Source organism: Rhincodon typus, chromosome 10 (genome assembly GCF_021869965.1).
Source record: "Rhincodon typus isolate 14 chromosome 10, sRhiTyp1.1, whole genome shotgun sequence".
Taxonomy (NCBI): Eukaryota; Metazoa; Chordata; class Chondrichthyes; order Orectolobiformes; family Rhincodontidae; genus Rhincodon; species Rhincodon typus.
This window is the reverse complement of record NC_063341.1, coordinates 76,716,299-76,744,226: the sequence shown is the minus strand read 5'-3', so window position 1 is coordinate 76,744,226 and position 27,928 is coordinate 76,716,299. Positions and strand designations below refer to the sequence as shown.

The 27,928-nt window shown below is 44.7% G+C and overlaps 1 protein-coding gene across 1 annotated transcript; it reads left to right on the top strand.

The window, feature by feature from the left end:
- LOC125484143 (di-N-acetylchitobiase-like) lies at positions 1-26,710 on the top strand. Its single transcript, XM_048601558.1, has 6 exons — positions 1-94; positions 2,167-2,363; positions 3,926-4,097; positions 4,183-4,280; positions 11,143-11,304; positions 26,507-26,710. The coding sequence occupies exons 1-6, from the start codon at positions 1-3 to the stop codon at positions 26,708-26,710; spliced, it is 927 nt and encodes a 308-aa protein (XP_048457515.1).
- The last annotated feature ends 1,218 nt before the right edge of the window (positions 26,711-27,928 follow it).

The window sequence follows — 27,928 nt, the reverse complement described above, 5'->3', positions numbered from 1 at the left end:
ATGGCACATCATGGATGGTGCGACAATGCGCGCATAAGTGAGCGAGCGCTGAGAGAGCAAGCGAGCAGTCCTGAGATGCAGTTGGGTCTAACCCGTGAGCTGGGAGCCTGCCCATGCAGCAACCTTTCAATGCTAGTGACCGCTGTGCCCCACAATGCAGGGATGTGCTTCCTCAGCAATCTGCAATCAGAGAAGTGCCACCATGGTCATAGAGGATTGGCACATCCCAGATGCCAATTTCTGTGGATGAAGGGCACATCCAGCTGGTGCCCATGGATGATGCCAGGAAATGCGGATTGGTCCTATGCAACAGGGACAAGCAGAGAGAAAGCTGACGTCACTGGGAACCCACTCCAGGTCCCATGTCAGGAATTCTCAGCATCTTCGTTTGGCACCTTGTTTGTCTGGACCCTCACATCCAGCGGCTGCTCCTCGAGGGAGGTCAGAGGTCTCAGGCGAATCTCGTCTTGGCGGTGAGTCAATGGAAGGTTAAAGTGGGGTGGGGGGATCTATTAGGGCAGTGGGTGTAGTCAATACTAAAGGAGGCGGGAATGTCGTGGCTTAGGGAGGGGGTGGAGGAAACAGAGATATTTGTGGAAGCGGGAAGATAGGAAGCTGAATATTAATGAGGGGAGTTAGGCTGTTACTAGGCAAGCTGGGTTCTGAGGGAGAATCAGACTGGATTCGAAACGTTAACTCTTCTCTCGACAGTTGCTGCCAGACCCACTGAGTTTCTCCTGCATCTCTGTTTGCGTTTGGCTGAATAACAACACACTGGAATTCCCCCTTGATTGGCAGCTCACCACTGCCTCACGCGAAATTCCCCTCACCCCTCGGCAAGAGTGGGCAGTGTGCTCCTGGGTCTTACTGAACTTCTGGCTTGATTAGCTTCAAATCTCAGACTGGCCCACATCCCTCAGATCCCTGTAAGATTCCACTCCATAGAATTTTACAGCATGGAAAGATGCCCTTCAGCCTATTGTCTCTATGCTGGTCGTCAAACACCTCAAGCCCTGTAATCTCATTTTCCAGTATACTATGGCATTTCCAGTGCTCATCTGAATTCTTCAGAAATGCTTTGGGGGTTTCTGTCCCTATCACCCTTTTAGTCAGTAAATTCCAGATCTCACTACCACCTCAGTGAAAATAAAATTCCTCAAATACTGTCCAAACCTCCTGCCCCTTTACTTTAACTCTGTGTCCCCTGATTTTGGATCCCTTTACTGAGGGAAAAGGTTTCCTTCTACCTTACCGAACCTCAACCTCTCATAACCTTACACATTTAAATTGTGCCCTCTTCAGCCTTTTCTGCTCTAAAGAAAACAACCTGAGCCTATCCAGCCTCTCTTCATTGCTGAATCACTCCATCGCAGGCAACATCCTGGTGAATCTCCTCTGCATCCTACTCTAGTGCAATCACATTCTTCCTACAGTTTTGCACAGAATTGCACACAGTAGTCCAGCTAGTGTTGTATACAGCTCCATCATAATCTCCCTGCTTTTATATTAAATGCCTGGACTAATAAAGGCAACTATCCCATCTGCCTCTTAAGCACCTTATCTACCTTTCCTTCAAGGATCTCTGAACAGCTAGATCCCACTGATCCTCTGTATTTCCCAGGGTCCTACCATTCAATGAGTATTCCCTGGCCTTGTTAGTCCTCCCAAAATTCATCACCTCACACTTTTCACATCTAAATTCCATTTGCCACTGTTCTGCCCATCTGAGCATGGTGCTGATGAGACAATGAACATTGGTTGACATGCTTGTACAGGTGGGTATAGAGGACCTCGAAAGGGAACAACTGAAAGAAGAACACAGCGTTCTCATGATGACTTGGGCAATATTAAACTCACAACTAGCACCATCAGAATAGCAAGCTGGTCAAGTATCTGATGCCCTGTCTGTGAGACCTTGGTGGGGACATATTCACCATTACATCAACATAGAAAAACACAGTGATCATAGTTCAAAAAATAATTCATTGGATATGAAGGATGTAAGAGGATGTGAAAGATGCCATGCAAATGCAAATTCTAATTGACTCTCCCTCCCCTCATTTCTTGTTAAAGTTGGCAGGTTTGTTTGGTAACGTACCATGAGATTGTCTATTCTGTGATTGAAGCTTTAACAACATTAGTTTGCATTTCTTCTCATTCCACCAGAGCGTGTACATCAGAAACAGTTGACAGATGAAAAGGAACAGACAGATTGGATCAAAGACACTGTATATTTCACAAAGATTAAGTTCATGGATGGAATCCTCCTGGAACTGTCGAATCCTATTCGAAATCATCAAAAACTACCCAAACTGCTTGAGCAGATAGAAGGTGTCTTCCATCGTGAAATACCTGGATCTCAGGTGAAAGAGCCGCTTTTCACAAAACGGAGCCAAATCATGTGTTTAGTAAAAACCAAAAGAACTGCTGATGCTGTAAATCAGACACAAAAGTAGAAATTGCTTGAAGAGCTCAGGAGGTCTGTCAGTATCCGCAGAGAGAAATCAGAGTTAACATTTTGGGTCGAGTGACTCTTCCTCAGAACAGTTCTGAGCTTTTCCAGCAATTTCTGTTTTTGTCATTTGTTTAACTAATTAGGCATTTATAAATAAACATGGATCTATTTTCCTGAAGAGGTGAATTGAAATGTTGATTTTTAGTCGCTGTTTTTTAGTCCATCGTCCTGTCATAAGGCAGTTGTAAGATATTTTACGCTGAATCAACTTCAGCTGCAGGTGCAGCAGGGCTCGGTAATGCAGCAATTGGAGCCTCCAATGAGACAGCTGGATCGACGCACAGCTTCCACCATTGGCAAGATCTGAATTGTAACTTTCACATGTGTTTAAGAATGATACAGCACAGAAGGAGGTCATTTGGCCCATCAGCCCTGTGCCTGCTCTTTGAAAAAGGCACCCAGTGACTCCCATTTCCCTGCTCTCTCCCCATTGCTCTCCAGTTTATCTCATATCTTTATCCAGTTCCCTTTTGAAAGTTGCTGTTGAATCAACTTCCACGCTGCATTTCAACTCCATGTGCAAAACACTCATCTCACCTTGTGTCGGGCTCTTGTGGCAATTCTCTGAAATCTCTGAATCCTGTTTACTGAGCCTCCTGCCACGGGAAATGTTTTGTCCTTATTTACTCCATGAAGACTCTTGGTAAAGGAGAGGAAATCTTTATTTATACAGACCCTGCATAATCCTTCCAAAGTTGCGTACAACCATAAGACAAGAAGACCATAGAGAGCAGAAGTAGGCCATTCAGTCCATTGAGTCTACTCTGCTATTCAACAAGATCATGGCTGATTTGATAATGCTCATCTCTTTTGGAAGGATAGGAGATTCCTTGAGATCGTGCAGAGAACATTAAACAAAATAATTCCAAGGTGCAGAATTTAAGCCACAAGGTTTGCTTGGAGCTGCTTGGGCTGTTCTTGTTGGACCAAGGGAGTTGAGAAGAGATTTTTTCAGGCTTAGAGAAAAGTAAACAAGTATAAAGTTCTTCTCACTAGTTAATGGTAGAGGACTAAGGGATAAAGAGACATGGAGCAATATGTGAAAGAACTGTTTTGCGCTGTGAGATTTAATGACCTGAAACTTGCAGCCAACCAGGAAAATGGAAGTGAAGATGATCAAAAGAAAATTGAATAGACACAAAAGAACAATAAACTGTTTCAATCCAGAGAGAGAGCAGGTGACTGGGACTGGCTGGGTTGGTCCGCAGAGTGCTGGTTGAGATACGATGGGCCAAGTGGCCTCTCCCTGTGCTGTAATGTCTCTATCACTGATGTCCTTTTACTCTGTTAATTTCACAGTTCCCATGAGCCATCCACATTTGGGAGCACTTTAAAGAATCGCATAATGTTAGTCTTACCCAATATCAGTTGTGGGATATGATTAACTTTCTCTTGCTGTTTGTTCCATAGGTCTCACTTAGTGTCCCTTGGTCTCCAGACTGTCGAGTTGGCATGTGCAATGATTACACATCAATAGCAAAGTCCTGTGACTTTTTACATGTGAAGGCCTATGACATGCAACTTGAAATGTGGGATGAGTGCTTTGCGAAAGCAAATGCTCCCTATCACCAAACATTAACAGGTATGAACAGTGTGATCTTCTGTTAGAGGGTGTGCCTGCTCCATATCAATGCTAACCTAAGACCATCATATTTCTGCCCATTTAGGTCTGTCCCATTATATCAAGCTGGGTGTTGATTCCAAAAAGCTCGTACTAGGACTCCCATGGTTTGGTTATGACTATCCTTGTGAGCATTTCTATGAGGTAAGGAGAAATGGTTAGTTTGCATTGTGCAAGAAAAAGTATTGCATTTTGGTAAAACAAGAAAGGGCAGGATTTATACAATTGAAATTAGGGCCTTGGGTAGTGCTATAGAACAGAGAGCCCTAGGGGTTCAAGTGATAATTCTTTGAAGTTTGTGTCACATATAGACAGCATGGTTAATAAGGCATTTAGCATGCTTGTCTTCATTGCTCAGACCTTTGTGTATAGGAATTGGGACATTATGTTGAGGTTGTACAAGACTTTGGTGAGTCTTTTTCTGGAATACTGTGTCTGGTTCTGGTCGCACTGCTATAAGAAGGATGTTAGTAAACTGCAGAGGGTTAGAAGAGATTTACCAGACTGTAGCTAGGAGTGGAACGTTTCAGTTATAAGGTGAGGCTGGAGAGGCTGAGACTTTTTTCACTGGGCTGTGGGAGGTTTTAGGGTGATCTTAGAGATTTATAAAGGTTCTTAAGTAGCTCTGTAGCTTGGTTTGTAGATGCTGTGGTTGGTTCGCTCACCGAGCTAGTTCGTTCATTTGCAGACGTTTCATTACCCTGCTGGGTAACATCATCAGTGCAGCCTCTGATTAAGCGCTGTTGTGTTTTCCCGCCTGTTATTTGAACTCTGGTGTCTGTTGGAATTGATTACCTTGTTTCCGGTTTTCCTTCGCAGTGGTGTATATATAGGGCCTAGTTCTATGTGTTTGTTGATGGCCTTCTTGGTGGAGAATCAGGCCTGTAGAAATTCCCATGCTTGTCTCTGTTTGGCCTGTCCTAGGATCCTGGTGCTGTCCCAATCAAACTAGTGGCTGTCCTTATCCATGTAAATGGAGATGAGTGAGTATTGGTCGCTTCTTTTTGTTGCTAATTGGTGTTCGTGTATTCTTGTGGCCAGTTTTCTTCCTGTCTGTCCAATGTAATATTTGTCGCAGTCCTTGCATGGAATTTTGTATATCACGTTGGATCTGTCCATAGTGGGTAAGGGAAACTAACAGACACAGAGAAAGTTGTTCTAATACGTGGACTCAGCTGCAGCCAGAGCGACACTAATAAGACAGAATTTCTAGCCACACTGAAGACCAACGGCATCATTGAGGAAGCACAACAAGCCATAGGACAGACAGTGATCCCAACACTGACCAGAAGGAGCGAACTTAACACTCCTAACACATCAGAAAGGAAGGCCCTAGAAGGACTGAAAAAGGACAAGAACATCACAATACTACCAGCAGACAAAGGGTGCATGACAGTAATACTAAATAAATGGGACTACCTCACTAAAGCACAGGCACGACTCGCAGACACGAATACATACCGGCAAGTGCAAATAGACCCGACACCGCAACTGGGTAATAAAATAATCTACACACTAAAGAGACTCAAACAGACTGGACAAATCAACAAAGACTACCTAAAAATGAAACCAGAAGGGACAAACACCCCCCGATTCTACGGCCTCCCAAAGGTACACAAACTGGAAGTACCCCTCAGATCCATAGTCTCCCTCCCAGGCACACCATCACGTGGATTAGCCAAGGAATTACAACGAAGACCAAAGCACCTCGTCAGCAATAGCAGAAGCAATGATGCAGAGACTCAAAAGCATGGCCCTTCCGCAAATCCGATCCCAACTATGGATCTGATATTTGGACAACACTTTCGTCATCATCAAATGGACCAAACTAGAGGAGACACACCAACTAATAAACAACATCGGATTCACTGGGGAAGAAGAAAAGAACGAACAGCTCCCATTCCTAGACATCAGGGTAGAACGCAGGGCCAACGGGGAATTCCTGCTGAAGGTACACAGAAAGGCCACACACACTGATCAAGTACTGAATTTCAACAGTAACCACCCCAACACCCACAAACTATTTAAACGAGCGACAACATACTGTAGCAACCCAGAACTATGCCAAAGCAAAGAAGAATACTTCTACCAAGTATTTAAGGACAATGGATACCCGAACAGCTGGATCCGACGATGCCTACCACACGAACAACACCAGGAACATACTGCATGCCCCAACACACTCATCACGCTACCTTACATCAAAAACATATCCAAACTGACCACAAGACTCCTACAACCATTGGGCATCAGAGTGGCACACAAACCCACATCAACCCTGCACCAACTGCTAACTCGAACCAAAGATCCCTTACCCATTATGAACAGAACCAACGTAATGTACAAAATTCCATGCAAGGACTGTGACAAACATTACATTGGACAAACAGGAAGAAAATTGGCCACAAGATACATGAACACTAACTAGCAACAAAAAGACATGACCAATACTCACTCATCTCCATTCACACGGATAAGGAAAACCACCAGTTTGATTGAGACAACACCAGGATCCTAGGACAGGCCAAGGAGAGACAACCACAGGGATTCCTAGAGGCCTGGTTCTCCACCAAGAAGACATCAACAAACACACAGAGTAGACCCTGTATATACTCCGCTGCAAAGGAAAACCAGCAATGAGGTAATCAATTCCAATGGACCCCAGAGTTTAAATACCAGGCAGGAAAACACAACAGCGCTTTGTCAGAGGCTGCGCTGATGATGTTAACCAGCAGGGTAATGAAACATATGCGAATGAACGAACCAGCTCGGCGAGCAAACCAACCACAGAGATTTATAAAATCTAGAGAGCAGTAAGGTGAATGGCAGTTGTCTTTTCTCTAGGGTGGGGGATTTCAAGACTAGGGGTATATTTTTAAGGTGAGAGGAGAAAGATTCAAAAAAGAATCTTTTTTTTAACACAGAGAGTGGTCCGTGTGTAGAATGAACTTCCAGAGGAAGTTGTTGATGCGGGTACGGTTAGAATGTTTAAAAGACTTTTAGATAAGTACATGAATAAAAAATGTTTGGAGGGATACAGGCCAAGCGTAGGTAGATAGGACTAGTTTAGTTTGGGATTGTGGTCAGCATGGACTGGTTGGGCAAAAGGGTCTGCTTCCATACTGTATGTCTTTATCACTCTATTAGAACTGATTGTAAAGTCAGTTTGTTGGAAACTAATTCTTCTGGCACACTCACTGCCCCAACAGGGCATCTAATTTGGAAAAGCCCATTATTTTGTAATTAGTTAGCTTCCTTCCAGAATTTTTCAGAAATGTTACAATTTTAGTATTTGCCCTCCACTAACTTGTCTCTAATTTTTATTTGTATCCATTGATGTGCTGTCAGTCTTGACTGTATTCATGCCTTTTAATATCTTAATTCATTAGGATATTCTCAGAACTGTGTTCTTGTAGATTCAGTTTATAAATTAAAGTTAATTGTACAATAGATTGTTAATTGCACAGAATTAAAGAAACATTGGAACTGTAGTAGAGGGTTCAATCCTTCGAATCTGTCCATGGTTCTGTTCAACGTTTACTAATCTGTACCTGAACTCCCCAACTCTTATGAAGGCTCATTTTACATTATTTATGGTTGCGAATGTGTGTGAAAATGGATTTTCAGTTCTGCAAAGAAATGACTTGATTCTTTTAAAGATCAGCATGGCTGTTTATGTGTGGAGCCACAGGAGATGGGGGAGATTTTTAATGAATATTTCTCCTCAGTGTTTTACTGAGGAGAGAATCATGGATGCTAAGGAAATAAGAGAAACAAGTGGGAATGTTTTGGACCTCGTACATATTACCAGAGAGGAGGTGTTTGCAGCCTTAGATCGCATTAAGGTGGATAAATTCCCTGGGTCTGATCAAGTCCATCCTTGGATGTTATGGGAGGCTAGGGAAGAAATTGCAGAGGCCCTTGCAGAGATTCTTCCTTCATCTTTAGTCACTGGTGAAGTTCTGGAAGACTGGAGAGTGGCTAATGTTGTTCCATTGTTTAAGAAAGGTAGCAAAGACAAACCAGGGAACTACAGGCCAGTGAGCCTGACATCAGTGGTTGGCAAGTTATTGGAAAGGATTCTGAGGGACAGGATCAACCAACATTTGGATAGTCAAGGTCTGATTAGGGATAGTCAGCATGGATTTGTACACGGGAAGTCATGTCTGACAAATCTTTTAGAGTTTTTTGAAGAGGTAACCAAGAGGATAGATGAGGGTTGGGCAGTGGATGTTGTCTATACAGACTTTAGTAGGCCTTTGACAAGGTCCCGCATGGCAGACTAGTCATGAAGGTTAGGTTGCATTGGATCCAGGGAGACCCACGTAATTGGATTCATAATTGGCTCAATGGTAGGAAGCAGAGGGTGATAGTTGCAGGTTGTTTCTCAGACTGGAGGCCTGTGACTAGTGGTGTGTCACAGGGGTCAGTGCTGGGACCTTTGTTATTTGTTATTTACATAAATGATCTGGATGGGAATGTACAAGGCATGATTAGTAAGTTTGCAGATGATACAAAGTTAGGAGGTATTGTTGATAGCGAGGAAGGTTACCAAAAATTACAGAGGGATCTTGATCAGATGGGGAAGTGGGCTGAGGATTGGCAAATACAGTTCAATACAGATAAGTGTGAGGTGTTGCTCTTTGGAAAGTCAAACCAAGGTAGGACTTATACAGTCAATGGTAAAGTCATGAGGAATGTTGTGAAACAGAGGTATCTAGGAGTACAAGTGCATAGTTTGTTGAAAGCGGCATCAGAGGTGATGAAAAAGGCATTTAGCATGCTGTCCTTCATCAGTCGAAGCGTTGAGTATAGGAGTTGGGACGTTATGTTACAGTTATATAAGTCATTGGTGAGGTCACACTTGGAATATTGTGTACTGTTTGGTCACCCTGTTATAGGAAATATATAGTTAAACTGGAAAATGTGCAAAGAAGATTTATGAGGATGTTGCCAGGAAGACCCTGAGTTATAGGGAGAGGTTGGCCAAGATGGGACTTTATTCCTTGGAACGTAGGAGAATGAGGGGTGACCTTATTGAGGTGTATAAAATCGTGAGGGGCATAGATCGGGTGAATGCATATAGTCTTTTTCCCAGGGATAGGGAATTGAAAATGAGAGGGCATAGGTTTAAGGTGGAAAGGGGAAAGATTTAAGAATGATCTGAGGGGCAACTTCTTCACACAGAGAGTGGTGTGTATATGGAATAGGCTGCCAGAGAAAGTGGTTGGGGCAGGTACAATAGCAGCATTTAAAAACTATTTGGATAGGTACATGGACGGGAAGGGTTTAGAGGGATATGGACCAAATGTGGGCTGTTGGAACTAGCTGAGTGGGCACCATGGGCAGCATGGACCAGTTTGGACCAAAGAGCCTGTTTCCATGCTGTATTACTTTATGACTCTAAAGATGAGAAAACTGTTTCGAACATAGAATTCAAAACAGTATTTACAACAAATTGTGTGATTTCAGTTAAATAACCCAAACTGTAACCTAATACTATCACTACCCTGACCTAACTTTGTCACAGATAATTACTAAAGTGTTTTCTGAATTCAGTTTTATGACCTCCAAAGGTGAGGTGATACTAGGAATAGGTTCATGGAAAGAGAAGAGGTTCATAACAGCAGAGGTTCTGTCAGTAGCAATCTCCAAGCAGTCAGGACTGGGAAAAGTCCTCGGTTACTTAGAGTTCTATAAGACTAAAGCTACAGAAGCAAACAGATACGAAGGCATCAGAGAGGCTGTTGAAGATATGAGTTTAGGAAATTCATTCTAAGTAATGCGTGAGCTAAGTTTGCCGTTTAATTTTGCAGGTCTGGGATAAGGACATTAACTCTAGAAAATAAGCATTAAATAGTTTGAATAAGTTAAGCACAGAGAGCAAGTCAAAAGATGCCATTGTAAATTTGTAAAAAGTAAAAATAGAAGAGAAATACTAAAAATATTAAATTAAATATGCAAAGATTTTGAATAAAAAGGCTAGAAGAAATTAAAACTAAAATAATGGGCAGTTCTAAATTACAATTACAGAGTAAGTTGTCTTAATTGGATAGTCAGTGTGCTAGATGGATTTGAATAAGGAGCATTTGGCCAGAAGGAGTCTAATTAAAGCTGTGGCAACTGAACAGAGGGCTTTAGCAAAGATAGAGGTAACTCTTCACTGAGGTTTGAGTACTTGTGTATACTCCTGAGATAAAAATAATGATTTTTTTTTCTGATAATTTTAATGAGATTGTTCATCTAATATTACAGCATTCATGGTTTCATTATGTTTTCTTGTGAAAACTACATTGACAGGATATTGACAAAGTAGACATACAGAGGATATTTCCTCATGTGGGGGAATCCATAATAAGAGCTCATAGTTTTAGGATAAGGGGTAGCACATTTAAAACAGGGGTGAAGAGAAATTACTTCTCTCACAGGGTCAGTGTCCCAGACGGTGGTGACTGCTGGGGCATTGAGTATTTTTTTTTTATTCATTCATGAGATGAGGACATCGCTGGCCGGGCAGCATTTATTGCCCATCCCTAATTGCCCAGAGGGCTGTTAAGAGTCATCCACATTGCTGTGGGTCTGGAGTCACATGTAGGCCAGACCAGGTAAGGATGGCAGTTTCCTTCCCTAAAGGACATTAGTGAACCAGATGGGTTTTTCCAACAATCAACAATGGATTCATGGTCATCATTAGATTCTTAATCCCAGATATTTATTGAATTCAAATTCCACCATCTGCCATGGCGGGATTCAAACCTGGGTCTCCAGAACATTATCTGGGTCTCTGGATTAATAGTCCAGCGATAATACCACTAGGTCATCGCCTCATGAGCGTGGCCATTGCAATAAAATTTAAGGAGGAGATAGGTTACCATAGTCCTATGTTACAAATTGTCTCTTGTCGCCTGTAAACTTGGAGATCAAGCAGTTAATTTCTATATTTTTGATATTAGCTATGCAACTGTATCAACAAATACAATTATGTCATCCCTTTTGTATTTTACAGCCTGGAAGATGCAAATTGCCGAAGTTTACTTTTAAAAGTGCTCCATGCAGTTCCCAAATTGCAAAGCGGATTGCATATAAAGAGACCATGCAGATGCTGCCCAGATCGATCACTGGTAGATATTGGGATGATAACTACAAATCTCCGTATTTTGTTTACACGGTAAGACTATCAGACAAAACACAGTGGAGACTGTACTCTACAGCATTCCTTGTCAAGTGAGAATATCACAGTGTTTCATGATGCAGTATTTGCTGTGCGCAGGGTTTAGCAAAGTTCCGAATATCCAGTTTGTTCAGCAAAAAAGGCATTTGGCATGTTTGCCTTCATTGCTCAGTTATGTTGAGGTTGTACAGGACATTGGTGAGACCTCTTCTGGAATACTGCGTCCAGTTCTGGTTGCCCAGTTATAGGAAGGATGTTATTAAGTTGGAGAGGGTTCAGAAGAGATTTGCCAGGACATTGCCAGATATGGAAGGTTTGAGTTATAAAGAAAGGCTGAATAGGCTGGGACTTTTTTTCAGTGGAGTGAAGGAGGTTGAGAGGCGACCTGACAGAAGTTTATAAAATCATGAACTCTATAGATAGAGTTGATGGTAGTTGTCTTTTCCCTAGAATGGGGTATTTCAAGACTAAGGGGCACATTTTTAAGGGGGATGGGAGAGATTTAAATAAGACATGAGAGACAAATTTTTTACACAGAGGGTGGTTCGTGTGTGGAATGAACTTCCTGAGGAAGTGGTGGATGTGAGCACAGTTACAAAGTTTAAAAGACATTTGGATAAGTACATGAATAGGAAAGGTTTGGAGGGATATGGGCCAGGAGCAGGCAGGTTGGACTATTTTAGTTTGGGATTATGTTCGGCATGGACTGGTTGGACCAAAGGGTCTATTTCAGTGCCGTATGATTCTATGATTATAATTGACGAGAAAGTTGGAGTAAGCAGCATAACCATTGCATTGGTTATACATTTTGCATAACCAGTTGCAGACAAGGTCAGATGTGCTGTTTTGCAAGAGACATCCCAAAGCATTACTTTGAAGAGCAGCCAGCCTGTTTCCCCTGATGTCCTGAGCAATATTTACTTCTCAAATAACATCTCTGAAAGATTTTCTGATCATTGTTATAAGCTATTTTTGGAATCTTGTTGTCAACAAAACTCTTGCTGCATTTTCCACATTTTAACAGCGATGTATGTGCTTTGAAAGGTGCTCCAGGTTGCTACATAAATGCAAGGTTTTAAAGAGGATGTGATTATGCCATCTTGCCAATCAAGGGAACAGTCACTGCCTATAGGCTGGCATGTTCATGTGTTTTGTCGAGTAAGATTGATGGTGTCTGGTTCACTTATGGCTCAGAGTGACCTTTCTCATGTGACATTCAGCTCATCACTGATAATGCAACCAAAGTTGTGTGGCATTTTTTGTGGGGATTTGCTGGGCTAGAGATTTGAAGGTGCTTGCCAATGCCATCACCCTGGGTATTGATAATACTGATGCTATAGTTAAAGCCTGGCTACACAACACTCGGGACGCTGTGACCCAGGGACTGATGCCCATGTAGGTGGTGCCGCAAGAACATGACCCAGAGAGGCAGTTGACGTTCTCCACCATGTGGACATGGACCTGGAGATCCTGCTGGGTGAGCAGGAGAGCTGCTCATTTTCCTGCACCATAATGGAGACTGAAATAACTCCACGAAGGCTGGTATCCTGCCACCAAGTCATCCTTTATTTACACATGCATAGTACATGACACTGACCCAGCTAGTACAGAGTTGGCTCCTAGACTTAGCAGAACCCCTGATACTCCTGTTCATTTCTGTCAGCCAGGGCTCCCTGATTGGGGCTGTTAATCTGGTCCAATCAGGGAACTCATATTCCATGAGATCCACCTGGCTGACCTCGTTACAATCACTACAACCCTTCCCCACTAAGTCCTGGGCTGTAGGCCTGTTCTTTTCCTGTAGCTTCTCCCGGGGTGTTTCCCTCCGAATCTTACTCGCCTACTGGTGGCATATACCAGACTGTAGCCTGCCTCTTGCACCTACAGCATCTCGGCCGAAATTCATCTTCTTCAGGTGGCAACAGCATCGAGACTACAACATCTGCCACGTCCATCTCAACCTCAGAGGTTTCTTTGACGCTAGGCAGACGGGGAGAGCCCACAGGTTCTGAATCACCGGGTATGTTTTGCTCCCGCCCCGTTTGCGAGGTTTCATGTGGTCCATATGCTTGTTCAGGACTGCCTCTCCTATCTAAACTGTATATGTCACGGGATCTGATCTTGCGTCGACCATGCCTTTTATCCATGCATGGCCATTCTCCCGGTTTCGGCACAAAACTTTGCCTCCTGAAGTAAACTGCCTCTTTCGCTTAGAGGAGTCTTGTGTCCAGCGTTGGCATTCCTGATGCTGTTTCACCGTCTCCCCCATTTTCAGGAAGATCAGATTTAACTTGATGTGGAGTCTTCTCCCCATTAGCAACTCTGCTGGAGCTGTCCCTGTAGCTATATGAGAAACTGGAACAGTTTGGTGTCACGTGAAGCTGTAGACGGTTTCTTTAAGCCAGCCTTCAAAGTTTGGACTGCTGTTTTCACCCATCCATTGGATGATGGATGGTATGGAGCTGTCCTTACATTCCGAATGCCATTTGACTTTAGGAAATACTCAAATTCCCTGCTGGTAAACAGTGGCCTATTGTTGACAACAAAAGAATATTGTGACCAACAATTCCATTTGTCTATGTATTGTGAAAGATTCAACCATAATCCCCGTGTTTGACGAGTCAACACTATACATGTCCAGCCACTTTGAATGGGTGTCTATAATGACCAAGAAGATTGAGCCCATGAAAGGACCAGCATAGTCACTGTGTAACAGCGTTTACCCAGCCATTCCCACAAATGTGGGGAAGCTGCTGGTAGGAATCTTTGTTGGCACTCTGGGCACTGCCCCACCAATGTGGCTATATTGGCATCCACTTCTGGCCACCAGACATAACTTCTTGCCAACGTCTTCATTTTGGAAACCCCTGGATGACCCTGGTGGAGTTCAGCCAGTATCTGGTGGTGAGCTTTGCTTGGGACAATCACTCTTGCGCCCCATAATAATATGCCATCCTCTACCGTGATCCAGTCTCTCCAGGTCCAAAAAAATTCCATTTCTGGTTATGTTGGCCCTTTCGCTGCCCCCATCACCACCAGCTGTTTTAGTTTCACAAGGACAGGATCTTTTGGCGCCCACAGTCTGATATCGTCAGTGGTGACCGGAAGAGTGTTCAGAAAGTTCAAAACCAGAATGGACGCATCTAGTGGAGGCACCACTGGTGTTGTTTGCATCAATGGGAGGTGGCTCAAGGCATCCGCATGTACCACTTGGCCTCCCAGATGGTATTCCAACTTGTAATTATATGCACTTAGGATTAGAGCCCACAGCTGAATTCAACCTGAAGCTGTGGGGTGGCACAGCCCTGTCTTCTTTAAGTAACCCTAGCAGGGTTTGCGATCCGTTATTTTTATAAATTTACATCGGTAAAGATATTGGTAGAATTCTCTCGCACCAAAGATGACTGCCAAACCTTCCTTCTTTACCTGGGAACGTCTTTGCTCAGCGTTAGCCAAAGTCTGGGAAGCTTACACTATAGGGCGTCCCTTTCCATTGGGCCACCAGTGAGCCAACACTATCCCGATGTTGTACGGGGAGGCGTTGCATGTCAGCACCGCGTCTAGCTTGGGATCACAGTGTGCTAACAGCTTAGACAACGATAACTGCTTCTCAGTTCCCTAAAGGCTACATCTTGGCTATGAGACCATTTCCAAGGCTGACCCTTTTTCAATAGCAGATGTAAGGGCGCAAGATTATGTATGAATTTTTCATTCTAATTCAGTAGCCCAAGGAAAGATCTAAGTTCCAGTACATTTGTGGCACCTTTGATCGCCCTCACTTTATCTTCCAACAGGTGTAACCTGGTCTCATTGATTCTGTAGCCCAAGAAGGTCACTTGGTGTGCCTGGAAACATATTTTTCCCTCCTAAGGCGTACAGTCACCTTGGAGAAACGTTTAAGCATGAGGTACAAGTTCTCTAAATGCTCTTTATTAGTCTTCCTGGTTATTAGCACGTCATCCAGGCAAACGGCGACCTGGGGTAGACTTTGTAAAATATTCTCCATCGTCTGCCGGAAAAGGGCACAGGCTGATGATACCCCAAATGGCAATCTTGTATATTGGCACTATCCTTTATGGGTGTTAACTGTACCATACATCCAGGAATCCTCATCTAACCGCAATTACAAGTACGCACGGCTCAAGTCCAGCTTTGCGAAGGACAGCCCCCACTGCCAGCTTTGTATATAAATCCTCTATATGAGGGATTGGGTTTTTATCTGGCTATGAGAAGCAGTTTACCATTTGCTTAAAATCCCCACAGAGGCAAACTGAATCATCGGGCTTTACAATCAGTACGACCGGTGCTGCCCATTCCACAAACTGGACTGGTTTGATGATTCCTTCACTATCCAGCCTCCTGATTTCTGCCTCTACTTTTGTTCAACAGGCCAATGGCACAGGACGGGCCTTGCAGAATCATGGAATTGCTTCTTGGTCAACATATAATGTGGACTAGCCTCCCACTTTACTGAAAAACTTTCAGCTATTTACTTAGGACTTCACTCAGGCAGCCATTTTCTAATCAAAAAATGTTGGGCCAATCAAGTTGAATCTTTCTCAACCAATTTCACCCCATCAGGCAAAAGGCTTGAGCCTTTTACTACAATCAGTGGTAACTGAACCAGCTGCTTCTCATAAGAGACTGGAACGAAAGTTATGCTCAATCTGTGAAGGTTCCCAGTCTGGCTGAGGTCTTACACAAATGTAGGGCTGGAGTCCAGAGTGAATTTTGTTAAAGACTGGCTCTGCAATCACTGAAGTGGCCGCACTGGTATCGACCTCCATAGCAACAGGGTGACCATTTAACTAGGAGTTCATTTTGATTGGTTCTGATTTGGATGTTGCTAAGCAATTTAACCGTTCCAAACCACATGTAGGTGGACTTTCCAGGGTGTGCACTCTCCCGGATATCAGCCTATGAGTTCTGTTATTCCATTTAGTTCTGGTGGGATTCTTTTGCTGTCCCGAATCCACATACCAGCAGCAACTACAATGGCTTGTCGGGCCAGATTCTGAAGAAAATTTTAACCATTTGGCTGAGGCTTGAGGTTTTGGGGCTTTACTGTGGGCTGACATAGAATCCCTCTGTTCAGGATATGTCCTGAATAAGGCTATGTAATTGCCTTCACTCAAGTGGTGCTCCCCAAGCTCAGTCAGCCTGGCAAGGGTGTCCACTTCTATCAGAATACCCTATAACTCATATGCTCCACTTGCTGCATTTTCCAAAGATAAAGGGGTAGTGCCTGTTTAAAGCCCAGTTGGGCTTCAGCTAGTAGGTACTTTTGCATGGTCACAACATTAATTCCATATAACAAACAGTCTGTCAATATCTCATTAAGGGTTAAACCAAAATCATGCACCTCTTAACCTGATCAAAAATCCCAATACAGATTCCTATGGTTCTTGAACTGCCAAGTAAAACTGATAGCATCTCAGAATTAGAGGAGGCTTGGGGTCGTGATGTTCCTTAGCTAAATCTGTCAACTCTTGAACAGTTTTAGTATCCGTGCCTCAAGGAAAGTTATACTTCTAATAACCAAAAAAGTTGCGGGTCCACAAGCTGTCAGGAGAAGTTGCTTTTCATCTGCCACAATGTCATTTGCCCTGATAAAATAAAGTATTGTTTCCACATACTGGCACACAGGATTGAACAACTCAAGCCTCCCAAATAACAGCATGATGCCAGAAATGCTTACCCCGACACAAAATCGACTGTTGTGAGCGAATCTCTTCCGGGGCATGTTTTTCTCTCATTGCCAATGAAATAACTCCACAGAGGCCAGTCTCCCATCACCAAGTCACCCTTTATTTACATGTGGAGAGTCCTTGAGACTGATCCAGCTCCCTCAGAGCCAGCTCTCAGAGTGAAATGTACATCTGACACTCCCATTTATTTCCGTCAGCCAGGGCTCCCTAATTGGACCAGATTAAAATATTCTATGAGGTCAACCCGGCTGACCTTGTTACATTCACTACAGAGACCATGCCCTCAAACACAAGCAGCCTGGATATGAATTGTAGCCCCTGATGTGTCCATGGTGAAACAGAATGCCCAGCAGTACACAAGGGAGGTCAGTGTTTTTGTGCCCTTCTCAGGGGTAAATGCCACCATCTTCTCTTTGCCACATCACATTCACAGGGCCACCGCTCACTCCTTCTGACACTACATAGGCCTCGCACCAAGGTTCACATCTCAATTGCATGTTCCATCTCTGCTCAATGGCTCTCAACCACCTCATCTTCCCAGACCACTCCACTTTCCTACCCTCTGCGTATCCTACTTACTCACTGGTGATATCTCAGCACGTCTCCTGTTTCTAGCTCCTCTTCCATCCACTGTTATCCTTCTCCTACTGCAGCATCAGCTCATCCACAGCCAGGCAGTGAGTGCCAAAGACCAGCGGGAGGTGGTGTTGAATGTCGGTGGGGGTGAGGGCTAGTGGCACCTGAAAAGGATAGTGGTCAGGGAGCATGCATGGATGTGAAGAAGCTTTTAGCCAATAGCTGGGGAGTTGCAGTTACGAGATCCTTCCTCTGACTTGCATATCAGCAATTTCCAGGAGAAGGAGAGGAGAATTGGAAGTGCGGCTTAAATAAAGTGGGTTGAGGTATTAATGTGATGCAAATACAAGGTAGTCACCAAATGCTAACAAGAGTTTGAAGTTGCAATTTCAAGTTGAGAGGAAAACTGCAGAGTTTTCCAAACATCGAGCTGCTGATTTTAAAAGAACAAAAGAGAAGCACAGCACAGGAACAGGCCCTTTGGCCCTCCAAGCCTGTGCCAATCATCATGCCCTAACGAAACTAAAAAACAAACCTTCTGCCCTTATTTGGTCCATATCCTTCTATTCCCTCCTTATTTGTGTAACCATCCAGATACCTCTTAAATGTCGCCAATGGGCCTGCTTCCACCACCTCCTCTGGCAATGCATGCCAGCCTCCTACCACCCTCTGTGTGAAAAACTTTCCTTGCACATCTCCCTTAAACTTACCCCCTCTCACCTTGAACCTGTGCTCCCTTATAATTGAAACTTCAACCCTGGGAAAAAGCATCTGACTTTCAACCTTATCTATGCCTCTCATAATTTTGTAGGCCTCTATCAGGGTTCCCTTCAGCTGCCACCTTTCCAGTGAAAACAATCCAAGTCCTTTTAAAACCCTGAAAGAACTGCGGATGCTGTAAATCAGGAACAAAAACAGAAGTTGCTGGAAAAGCTCAGCAGGTCTGGCAGCATCTGTGAAGGAGAAAACAGAGTTAACGTTTCGGATCCGTTGACCTTTCCTTGGTTCTGAGGAAGGGTCATCGGACCCAAAATGTTAACTCTGATCTTTTCTTCACAGATCGTGTCAGACCTGCTGAGCTTTTCCAGCAACTTTGTTTTTGTTCCTAGTCTTTTTAACCTTTCCTCATAGCCAGTGCCCTGGAGACCAGGCAACATCCTGGTGAACCTTCTCTGCACTCTCTCCAAAGCTTCCACACCCTTCTGGTAATGTGGTGACCAAAACTGTACACGATACTCCAAATGTGGCCTAACAAGGGTTTTATATAGCTGCAACATGGTTTGCCAACTCTTGTACTCAATGCCCTGGCCGATAAAGGCAAGCATGCCAAATGGCTTCTTAATCACTTTGGCCACCTGTATTGCCACTTTTAAGGAACTGTGGACCTGCACACCCAGATCCATCTGTATGTTAATGTTCCTAAAGGTTCTGCCATTTACTGTATAATCCACACCTAAATTTGATCCTCCAAAATGCATCACCTTGCATTTGTCTGGATTAAACTCCATCTGCCATTTTTGTGCCCAAGTTGCCAATCTATCGATATCCTGTTGTTTCCTTTCATCGTCGGCACCATCAGCAACTCCACCAATCCCCATGTCATCTGCAAATTTACTAATCAGACCACCCACATTTTCCTCCAGATCATTTATATATACTACAGAGGACCCAAGACTGGTCCCTGTGGAACACCACTAGTTACCAGTCTCCGATCTGAAAAACATCCTTCCAACGCTACCCTCTGTCTTCTACGACCAAGCCAGTTTTGTATCCATCTAGCAAGCCCACCCCGAGTCCCATGTGATTTTAGTTTTTGTACCAATCTGCCACGTGGGACTTTATCCAATGCCTGACTAAAGTCCATATAAACTACATCCGCAGTTCTTCCCTCATCAATTACCTTTGTCACCTCTTCAAAAAATTCAATCAGGTTGGTGAGACATGACCTTCCCCATACAAAATCATGCTGCCTGTCACTAACTAGTCCTTTTTCTTCCAAATGTGCATATATCCGGTCCCTTAGTATCTTCTCCAAGAGCTTCCTCACCGGCCCATAATTTCCTTTCTTAAACAAGGAACATCATTGGCTAATCTCCAGTCCTCTGGAACTTCACCTGTGGTCAAAGAGGATGTGAAGATATCTGGTAATGCCCCATCTATTTCTTCCCTTGCCTCTCACAGTAACCTGGGATAGATCCCATCTGGTCCTGGGGATTTGTCCACCTTAATGCAGTTTAGGATACCCAAACCTTCCTCCTTCAATCCATTGACATTCTCTAGAGTATTCATACACTCCTCCCTGACCTCAACATCAGTCATGTCCTTCTCCTCAGTGAATACCGATACAAAGTACTTATTAAGGATCTCTCCCACTTTCTGTGGCTCCACACATAACTTCCCTCCTTTATCCTTGTGTGGGCCTACTCTTTCCCTTGATACCCTCTTTCTCCTAACACGTGCATAAAAAGCCTTGGCATTCTCCTTGATCCCATTTGCTAAAGACATTTCATGGCCCGTTTTAGCCTTCCTAATTCTGCGTTTAAGTTCCTTCCTAATTTCTCTATAATCCTCAAGGGCTTTGTCAGTTTGTAGCTGCCTAGACCTATCGTATGCTTCCTTTTCCCTTTTGACTAAGTTTACGATTTCCCTTGTCATCCATGGTTCCTGGATCCTGCCATTCCTATCCTCCAGTTTTGCAGGGACATGCATGTCCTGCACTTTAATCAACTGGTCTTTAAAAGCCTCCCACATGCCAGATGTATTGTCCTCGCAATAATAAATAACTCAACAAAAATAACTGCTCCCAATCCACATTCCCCAGTTCCTGTCTAATTTGGATGTAATTGGCCCTTGCCCAATGAAGCCAATTGTCAGGAAAAACCCATCTGGTTCACTAAAGTCCTTCATTGAAGGAAATCGGCCATTCTTACCTGGTCTGGCATACATGTGACTCCAGACCCACAGCAATGTGGTTGACTCTCAATTGCCCTCTGAAATGGCCTAGCAAGCTACTCAGTTGTACCAATCGCCACAAAGTCTCAAAGAAATCACCTGGCATCGACCTAGACACCGGAAAAGACAATGGCAGAAACAGCCCTGTCTAGGGTTTAGTGGCAAAATTGGGAGAGCTGTCCCACAGACTAGTCAAGCAACAGCCTGACATAGTCATACTCACAGAATCATACCTTACACACAATGTCCCAGACACCACCATCACCATCCCTGGATAAGTCCTGTCTCACCAGCAGGACAGACCCAGCAGAGGGGGCGGCACAGTGGGATACAGTCAGGAGGGAGTTGCTGTGGGAGTCCTCAACATTGACCCTGGACCCCATGAAGTCTCATGGCTTCAGGTTAAACATGGGCAAGGAAACCTCCTGCTGATTACCACATACCGTCCTCCCTCAGCTGATGAATCAGTACTCCTCCATGTTGAACAACACTTACAGGAAGCACTGAGGATGGGCACAAAATGTATTCTGGGTGGGGGATTTCAATGTCCACCACCAAGAGTGGCTCGGCAGCAGTACTACTGATCGAGCTGGTCAGGTCCTAAAGGATATAGTTGCTCGACTGGGTCTGCGGCAGGTGGTGAGGAACCAACAAAAGGGAAAAACATACTTGACCTCATCCTTACCAATCTGCCAGCTGCAGTTGTATCTGTCCATGACAGAATCTGTAAGAGTGACCATCGCACAGTCTTTGCGGTGACAAAGTCTCGCCTTCACATTGAGAACAACCTCCATCGTGTTGAGTGGCGCTATCACCGTGCTAAATGGGACAGACTTTGCACAGATCTAGCAACTCAAGACTGGGCATCCATGAGGCACTGTGGGCCATCAACAGCAGCAGAATTGTACTCCAGCACAATCTGTAACCTCATGGCCCGGCATATCCCCCACTCAACCATTACCATCAAGCCAGGGAATCAACCCTGGTTCAATGGAGACTGCAGGAGGGTATGCCAGGAGCAGCACCAGGCATACCTGAAGATGAGGTATCAATCTGGTGAAACCACCAAACAGGACTACTTGCACACCAAACAGCGAAAGCAGCAAGTGATAGACAGAGCTAAGCGATCCCAAAACGAACGGATCAGATCTATCTCTGCAGTCCTACCACATCCAGTTGTGAATGGTGATGGACAATTAAACAACTCACTGGAGGAGGAGGCTCCACAAATGTCCCCATCCTCAATGATGGAAGAGCCCAGCACATCAGTGCAAAAGATACGGCTGAAGCATTCGCAGCAATCTTCAGCCAGAAGTGCCGAGTGGATGATCCATCTAGGCCTCCTCCACTGGTCCCCAGCATCACAGATACCAGTCTTCAGCCAATTCGATTCACTCCACGTGGTATCAAGAAAAGGTTAGAGACACTGGATATTGCAAAAGCTACAGGCCCTGACAACATTCCGGCAATAGTACTGAAGACTTGTGCTCCAGAATTTGCCGCTCCCCGAGCCAAGCTGTTCCAGTACAGATACAACACTGGTATCCACCCGACAATGTGGAAAATTTCCCATGTCCTGTACACAAAAAGCAGGACAAATCCAACCCGGCCAATTACCGCCCCATCAGTCTACTCTCGATCATCAGTAAAGTGATGGAAGTTGTCAGTAACAGCGCTACCAAGCAGCACCTGCTCAGCAATAACCTGCTCAGTGAAGCCCAGTTTGGGTTCCGCCAGGGCCACTCAGCTCCTGACCTCATTACAGCCTTGGTTCAAACATGGACAAAAGAGCTAAATTCCAGAGGTGAGGTGAGAGTGACAGCCCTTGATATCAAGTCTGCATTCGATCGAATGTGGTATCAAGGAGCCCTGGCAAAACTGCAATCAATGGGTATCAGGGGGCAAACTCTCCAGTGGTTGGAGTCATACCTGACACATTGGAAGATGGTCGTGGTTGTGGGAGGTCAATCATCCTAGCTCCAGGACATCTCTGCAGGAGTTCCTCAGGGTAGTGTCCTCGGCCCAACCATCTTCAGCTGCTTCATCAATGACCTTCCCTCCATCATAAGCTCAGAAGTGGGGATATTCGCCAATGTTTGCACAATGGTCAGCGCCATTCGTGACTCCTCAGATACTAAAGCAGTCCATGTTCACATGCAACAAGATTTGGACAATATCCAGGCTTGGGCTGACAATTGGCAAGTGACATTCGCGCCACACAAATGCCAGGCTGTGACCATCACCAATAAGAGACAATCTAACCACTGTCCCTTGACATTCAATGGTGTTACCATCACTGAATTCCCCACTGTCAACATCCTGGGGGTTACCATTGACCAGAAACTCAACTGGACTCACCACATAAACACAGTGGCTCCAAGACCGGGCCAGAAGCTGGGAATACTGTGGCATGTAACTCAACTTCTTACTCCTCAAAGCCTGTCCACCATCCACAAGGCACAAGTGAGGAGTGTGATGGAATACTCCCCACTTGCCTGGATGAGTGCAGCCCCAACAACACTCAAGAAGCTTGACACCATCCAGGACAAAGCAGCTCCCGCTTGATTGGCACTACATCCACAAACATCCATTACCTCCACCACCGCCAACAGTAGCAGCAGTGTGTACTATCTACAAGATGCGCTGCAGAAATTCACCAAAGATCCTCCGACAGCACCTTCCAAACCCACGATCATTTCCATCTAGAAGGACAAGGGCATCAGATATATGGGAACACCACCACCTCCAAGTTTCCCTCCAAGTCACTCACCATCCTGGCTTGGAAATATATCGCCGTTCCTTCACTGTCGCTGGGTCAAAATCCTGGAATTCCCTCCCTAGGGGCATTGTGGGTCAATCCAGCGGTTCAAGAAAGCAGCTCACCACCACCTTCTCAAGGGGTAACTAGGGATGGGCAAGAAATGCTGGGCCCAGCCAGCGACGCCCAGATCCCACAAATGAATAGAAAAAAATCACCCTCACCCGAGTGTCAATCTTGTCCTTTTCCATGACTACTTGAAATCTTATGGAGTTATGGTCACTAAGTCCAAAATGCCCTCCTACTGAAACTTTGATCATCTGTTTGGCTCATTTCCTAATACAAAGTCTAGTATGGCCTTCTCTCTGGTTGGATTGTCAACATATTGTCTCAAAGAGCCCTCCTGGATGCATCTAACAAATTGCTCTCTATCCAAGCCCCTAGCTCTAGGGGAGTCACAGTCATTAAGAGGAAGGTTGAAGTCACCCACCACAGCTAACCTCTTTTTTCACACCTTTCTAGTATCGGACTACATATCCACTCCTCTGTCTAATGTGGGCTGTAGGGAGGTCTATTGAAAACTCCCAACATTATGATTTCACCCTTCCTATTCCTGAGCTCCACTCATAATGCCTCGATGTAAGAACCCTCCAATGTGTCCTCCCTCAACACAGCTGTAGTGTGACCTCTAATGAGCAATTTGACTCCCCCACCCCTTTTGTTTCCCTTTCTATCCCATCTAAAACAGCGATATCCTGGAATGTTAAGTTGCCAATCCTGCGCCTCCTTTAACCATGCCTCTGTAATGGCAATAACATCATAATGCCATGCTGTAATCCATACTCTTAGTTCATCTGTCTTATCTGTTACACTTCTTGCAATGAAGTAAATGCACTCCAGACCTCCAGTCCCTCTGAGCCCTGTGACATCCTTCGGCCTGCTCTCACTCTGCACTATGCATATAGTCTTTCCTTTGTCTTAAGTCCCTGCACTCACTGGCCTGTTGTTCCGGTTCCCACCCCCCTGCCACACTCGTTTAAACCCTCCCGAAGAGCTCGAACAAGCCTCCCGCCCGGGATATTGGGGCCCCGCCAGTTCAGGTGCAACCCGTCCTTCTTGTACAGGTCCCACCTTTCCCTGAAGACATCCCAATGATCCACTCAGAGAGTGGTCGGGGCGTGGAATGCATTGCCGGAGAGGGTAGTGGAGTTGGCCTCATTAGGGGCATTTAAGTGGCTATTACATAGGCATATGGATGATAGTATAAGGTAGGGGTGGAGGTTAGATAGACCTTAGGATTAGGGTAAAAGTTCAGCACACCGTCGTGGGCCGAAGGGCCTGTACTGTGCTATACTGTTCTATGTTCTATATATCTAAAACCTTCCCTCCTACACCAGCTCTGTAGCCACGTGTTCAACTGTACTGTCTCTCTGTTCCTAGCCTCACTAGCCCACAGCACAGTTAGTAATCCTGAGATTACTACACTGGTAGTCCTGCTTTTTAGCTCCCTACCTAACTCCCTGAATTGTCCTCGTAGGACCTCTGCCCTCTTCCTACCAATGTCTATGTGGACAATGACTTCTGTCTGTTTTCCCTCCTGTTTCAGAATGTCCTGTACCTGCTCAGAGACATCCAGGACCCTGCCACCAGAGAGGCAACACACCACCCTCGAGTCTCATTCACAGAAATGCCTGTCTGTGCCCCTGACTATAAAGTCACCTAACTTCTATCGCTCACCTGGACTTTACCCCACCCTGCTCTATAGCAGAACCTATTGTGGTGCCACAGGCCTGGCTGCTGTTTGTACCATCTCCTGACAGGCTATTCGTTCCCCCCAACAGTATCCAAAATGGTACACCTGTTTGAAGGGCAAATACCCACAGGAGATTCCTGCACCATCAACCTGCCTCTCCTGGCAGTGATCCAACTATCTGTCTGGACCTGTGGTATGACCACCTCCCTCAAGCTGGTGTCTATCACTATCTCTGTCCCCGTATGCACCACAGTGTGTTCAGCTGCTTCTCCGACCAAACCACGTGGCCTGTGAGGAGCTGCAGCTGGTCACACTTCCTGCAGATGTAGTTGTCAGGAACACTAGACTGCTCCTTGATTTCCCACAACTGACAGGAAGAGCATACGACTACCCTAACTGCCATCTCCACCCTTGGACACTTGAAAAAAAAGTCTTACCTTGCCTGTCCTCCTCACAGTGCCTTTTTTTTGGTTAGAGGAGGCGGGGTTGGGAACGCTACATTAATACAGAGTTTCAGGTTTAACCACTCCCTGACACCAATTCCTCTGTGATATTCAGACCAGTCATGGTGACTGCAGTGTTGTCTCCCAGAATTCCTCTCAGTGACGTCTCTGCCGCCCTCTGATTCGACTTTCTTTTCATTTCCTTCATGCCATACTTCCTGAACTTTACACTGGGAAGTGAAACATTCCAGGCAACATGACAATTTTGGGGAATACATTTGATCTGTAAGCTTTTTGTTTATTTGGTGAACACGACCAGAAAGGTTCAATGTTTCAGACATTGGAGTAAAAAAGAGGGAATTACCTTGAGGCTGCTCTTCCCAAAAGCTAAAGAATGATCATCCTGTACATTATTTCAGCTCCAGGACATCTCTGGAGGAGTTCTTCAGGGGAGTGTCCTAGGCCCAACTGTCTTCAGTCGTTTCATCAATGACCTTCCTTCTATCATAAGGACAGAAGTGGGGATGTTCACTGACGATTGCACAATGTTCAGCACCATTCATGACTCCTTAGATACTGAAGCTGTCCATGTTCAAATGTTGGGGTGGCATGGTGGCTCAGTGGTTAGCACTACTGCCTCACAGCACCAAAGACCTGGGTCCGATTCTACCCTCAGGCATCTGTGTGGAGTTTGCACATTCTCCCTGTGTCTGTGTGGGTTTCCTGTGGGTGCTACGGTTTCCTCCCACAGTCCAAAGATGTGCAAGTTAGATGGATTTACCAATGCTAAATTGCCCCAGAGTGTCCAGGGGTGTGCACGCTAGATGGATTAACCAAGGGAAATGCAGGGTTACTGATATGGGGTGGGTCTGGATAAGATGCTCTTCAGAGGGTCAGTGTGACTCGATAGGCTGAATGGCCTGCTTCCATATTGTAGGGATTCTGTGACTCTCCCCATACCCTTTGATCCCGAACAGCTGTATCTAACTCTTGTTGGTTGTTCTGGCAGGATAAAGGTGTTTACCATGAGGTCTGGTATGATGACCCAGAGAGTCTTTCACTAAAGTCGTCTATTGTGAAGAAATTAAAACTTGGTGGTATTGGGGCCTGGTTTGGAAATAACCTAAATTACAGTGAGAATCCGACAGCAGCAATGCAAACTGAAGACATGTGGAATGCTCTCTGCCCGAACAGATTAAAATGGAGAACTTGAACTATTAATGTTCGCACAATGTGAATCTTTAGTTTTACAAGTAAATGTAGCAAAATGTGAGCTAGCTTCCAACATTATAAAGTGAAACAAAATAGTGTCGAAGTCAGGAACAGATTTTACGTCATATGTATTCTTCAAAACTCCTACGGGATGCAAATGTAATGGTGTGATTTGTACAAGGTCTGGTCACATTGAATGTGTACTTAATTAGTTCATAAATGCATCAAATCTGTCTCAGTTATCATTTTGGTTCATGGCAGTGAAGATTCGAGATTCTCACCCTTGCCAAGGTGGTCTTCAGCAGGTCAGACAGCAGGCAGTAAAGGGCATCATAGCACACGTCTGTCTGCCCCTTTTCAATGGTTACCCATGCACTCTATTGGGATGGAACGTGTCTACCAGTTCAAAGAGTCGTTTAAGGACCTGCTGAAAACCACATGGATGGAGCGCATTGACAACCCAGATAATGATTTCGATTTCATAAGCTTCCATTGACCATTTGGTTTTTGTTAGAATGCCCTGCTGTCTAATTTATTTAAGATATTAGTGTTAAAAGATTGGAATGTCTTGTGGTTAAACTGTCACAATTTACAATTCATCATTGAAGGTGGTGCTGGATGTCTTAAAATGCGTAAAGCTGGATAAATCCCTGGGACCTGATCAGGTGTACCCTACAACTCTGTGGGAAGCTAGGGAAGTGATTGCTGGGCCCCTTGCTTAGATATTTGTATCATCGATAGCCACAGGTGAGGTGACAGATGCCTGGAGGTTGGTTAACGTGGTGCCATTATTTAAGAAAGTTGGTAAGGAAAAACCAGGGAACTATAGGAACTAAAACAGAAGTTGCTGGAAAAGCTCAGCAGGTCTGGCAGTATCTGTGAAGAAAAAATCAGAGTTAACGTTTTGGGTCTGGTGACCCATTCTCAGAATGGGAACTGTAGACCGGTGAGTCTACATTGGTTGTGGGCAGGTTGTTGGAGGGGTCTTGAGAGACAGGATTTACATGTATTTGGAAGGCAAGGACTGATTAAGGATAATCAACATGGCTTTGTGCATGGGATATCATTTCTCGCTAACGTGATTGAGTTTTTTGAAGAGGTAACGATGAGGATTGGTGAGGGCAGATTGATGGACATGATCTATATAGATATGGTTCAACATGGTTCCGCATGGTAGACTGGTTAGCAAGGTTATGTCACACAGAATACAGGGAAAACT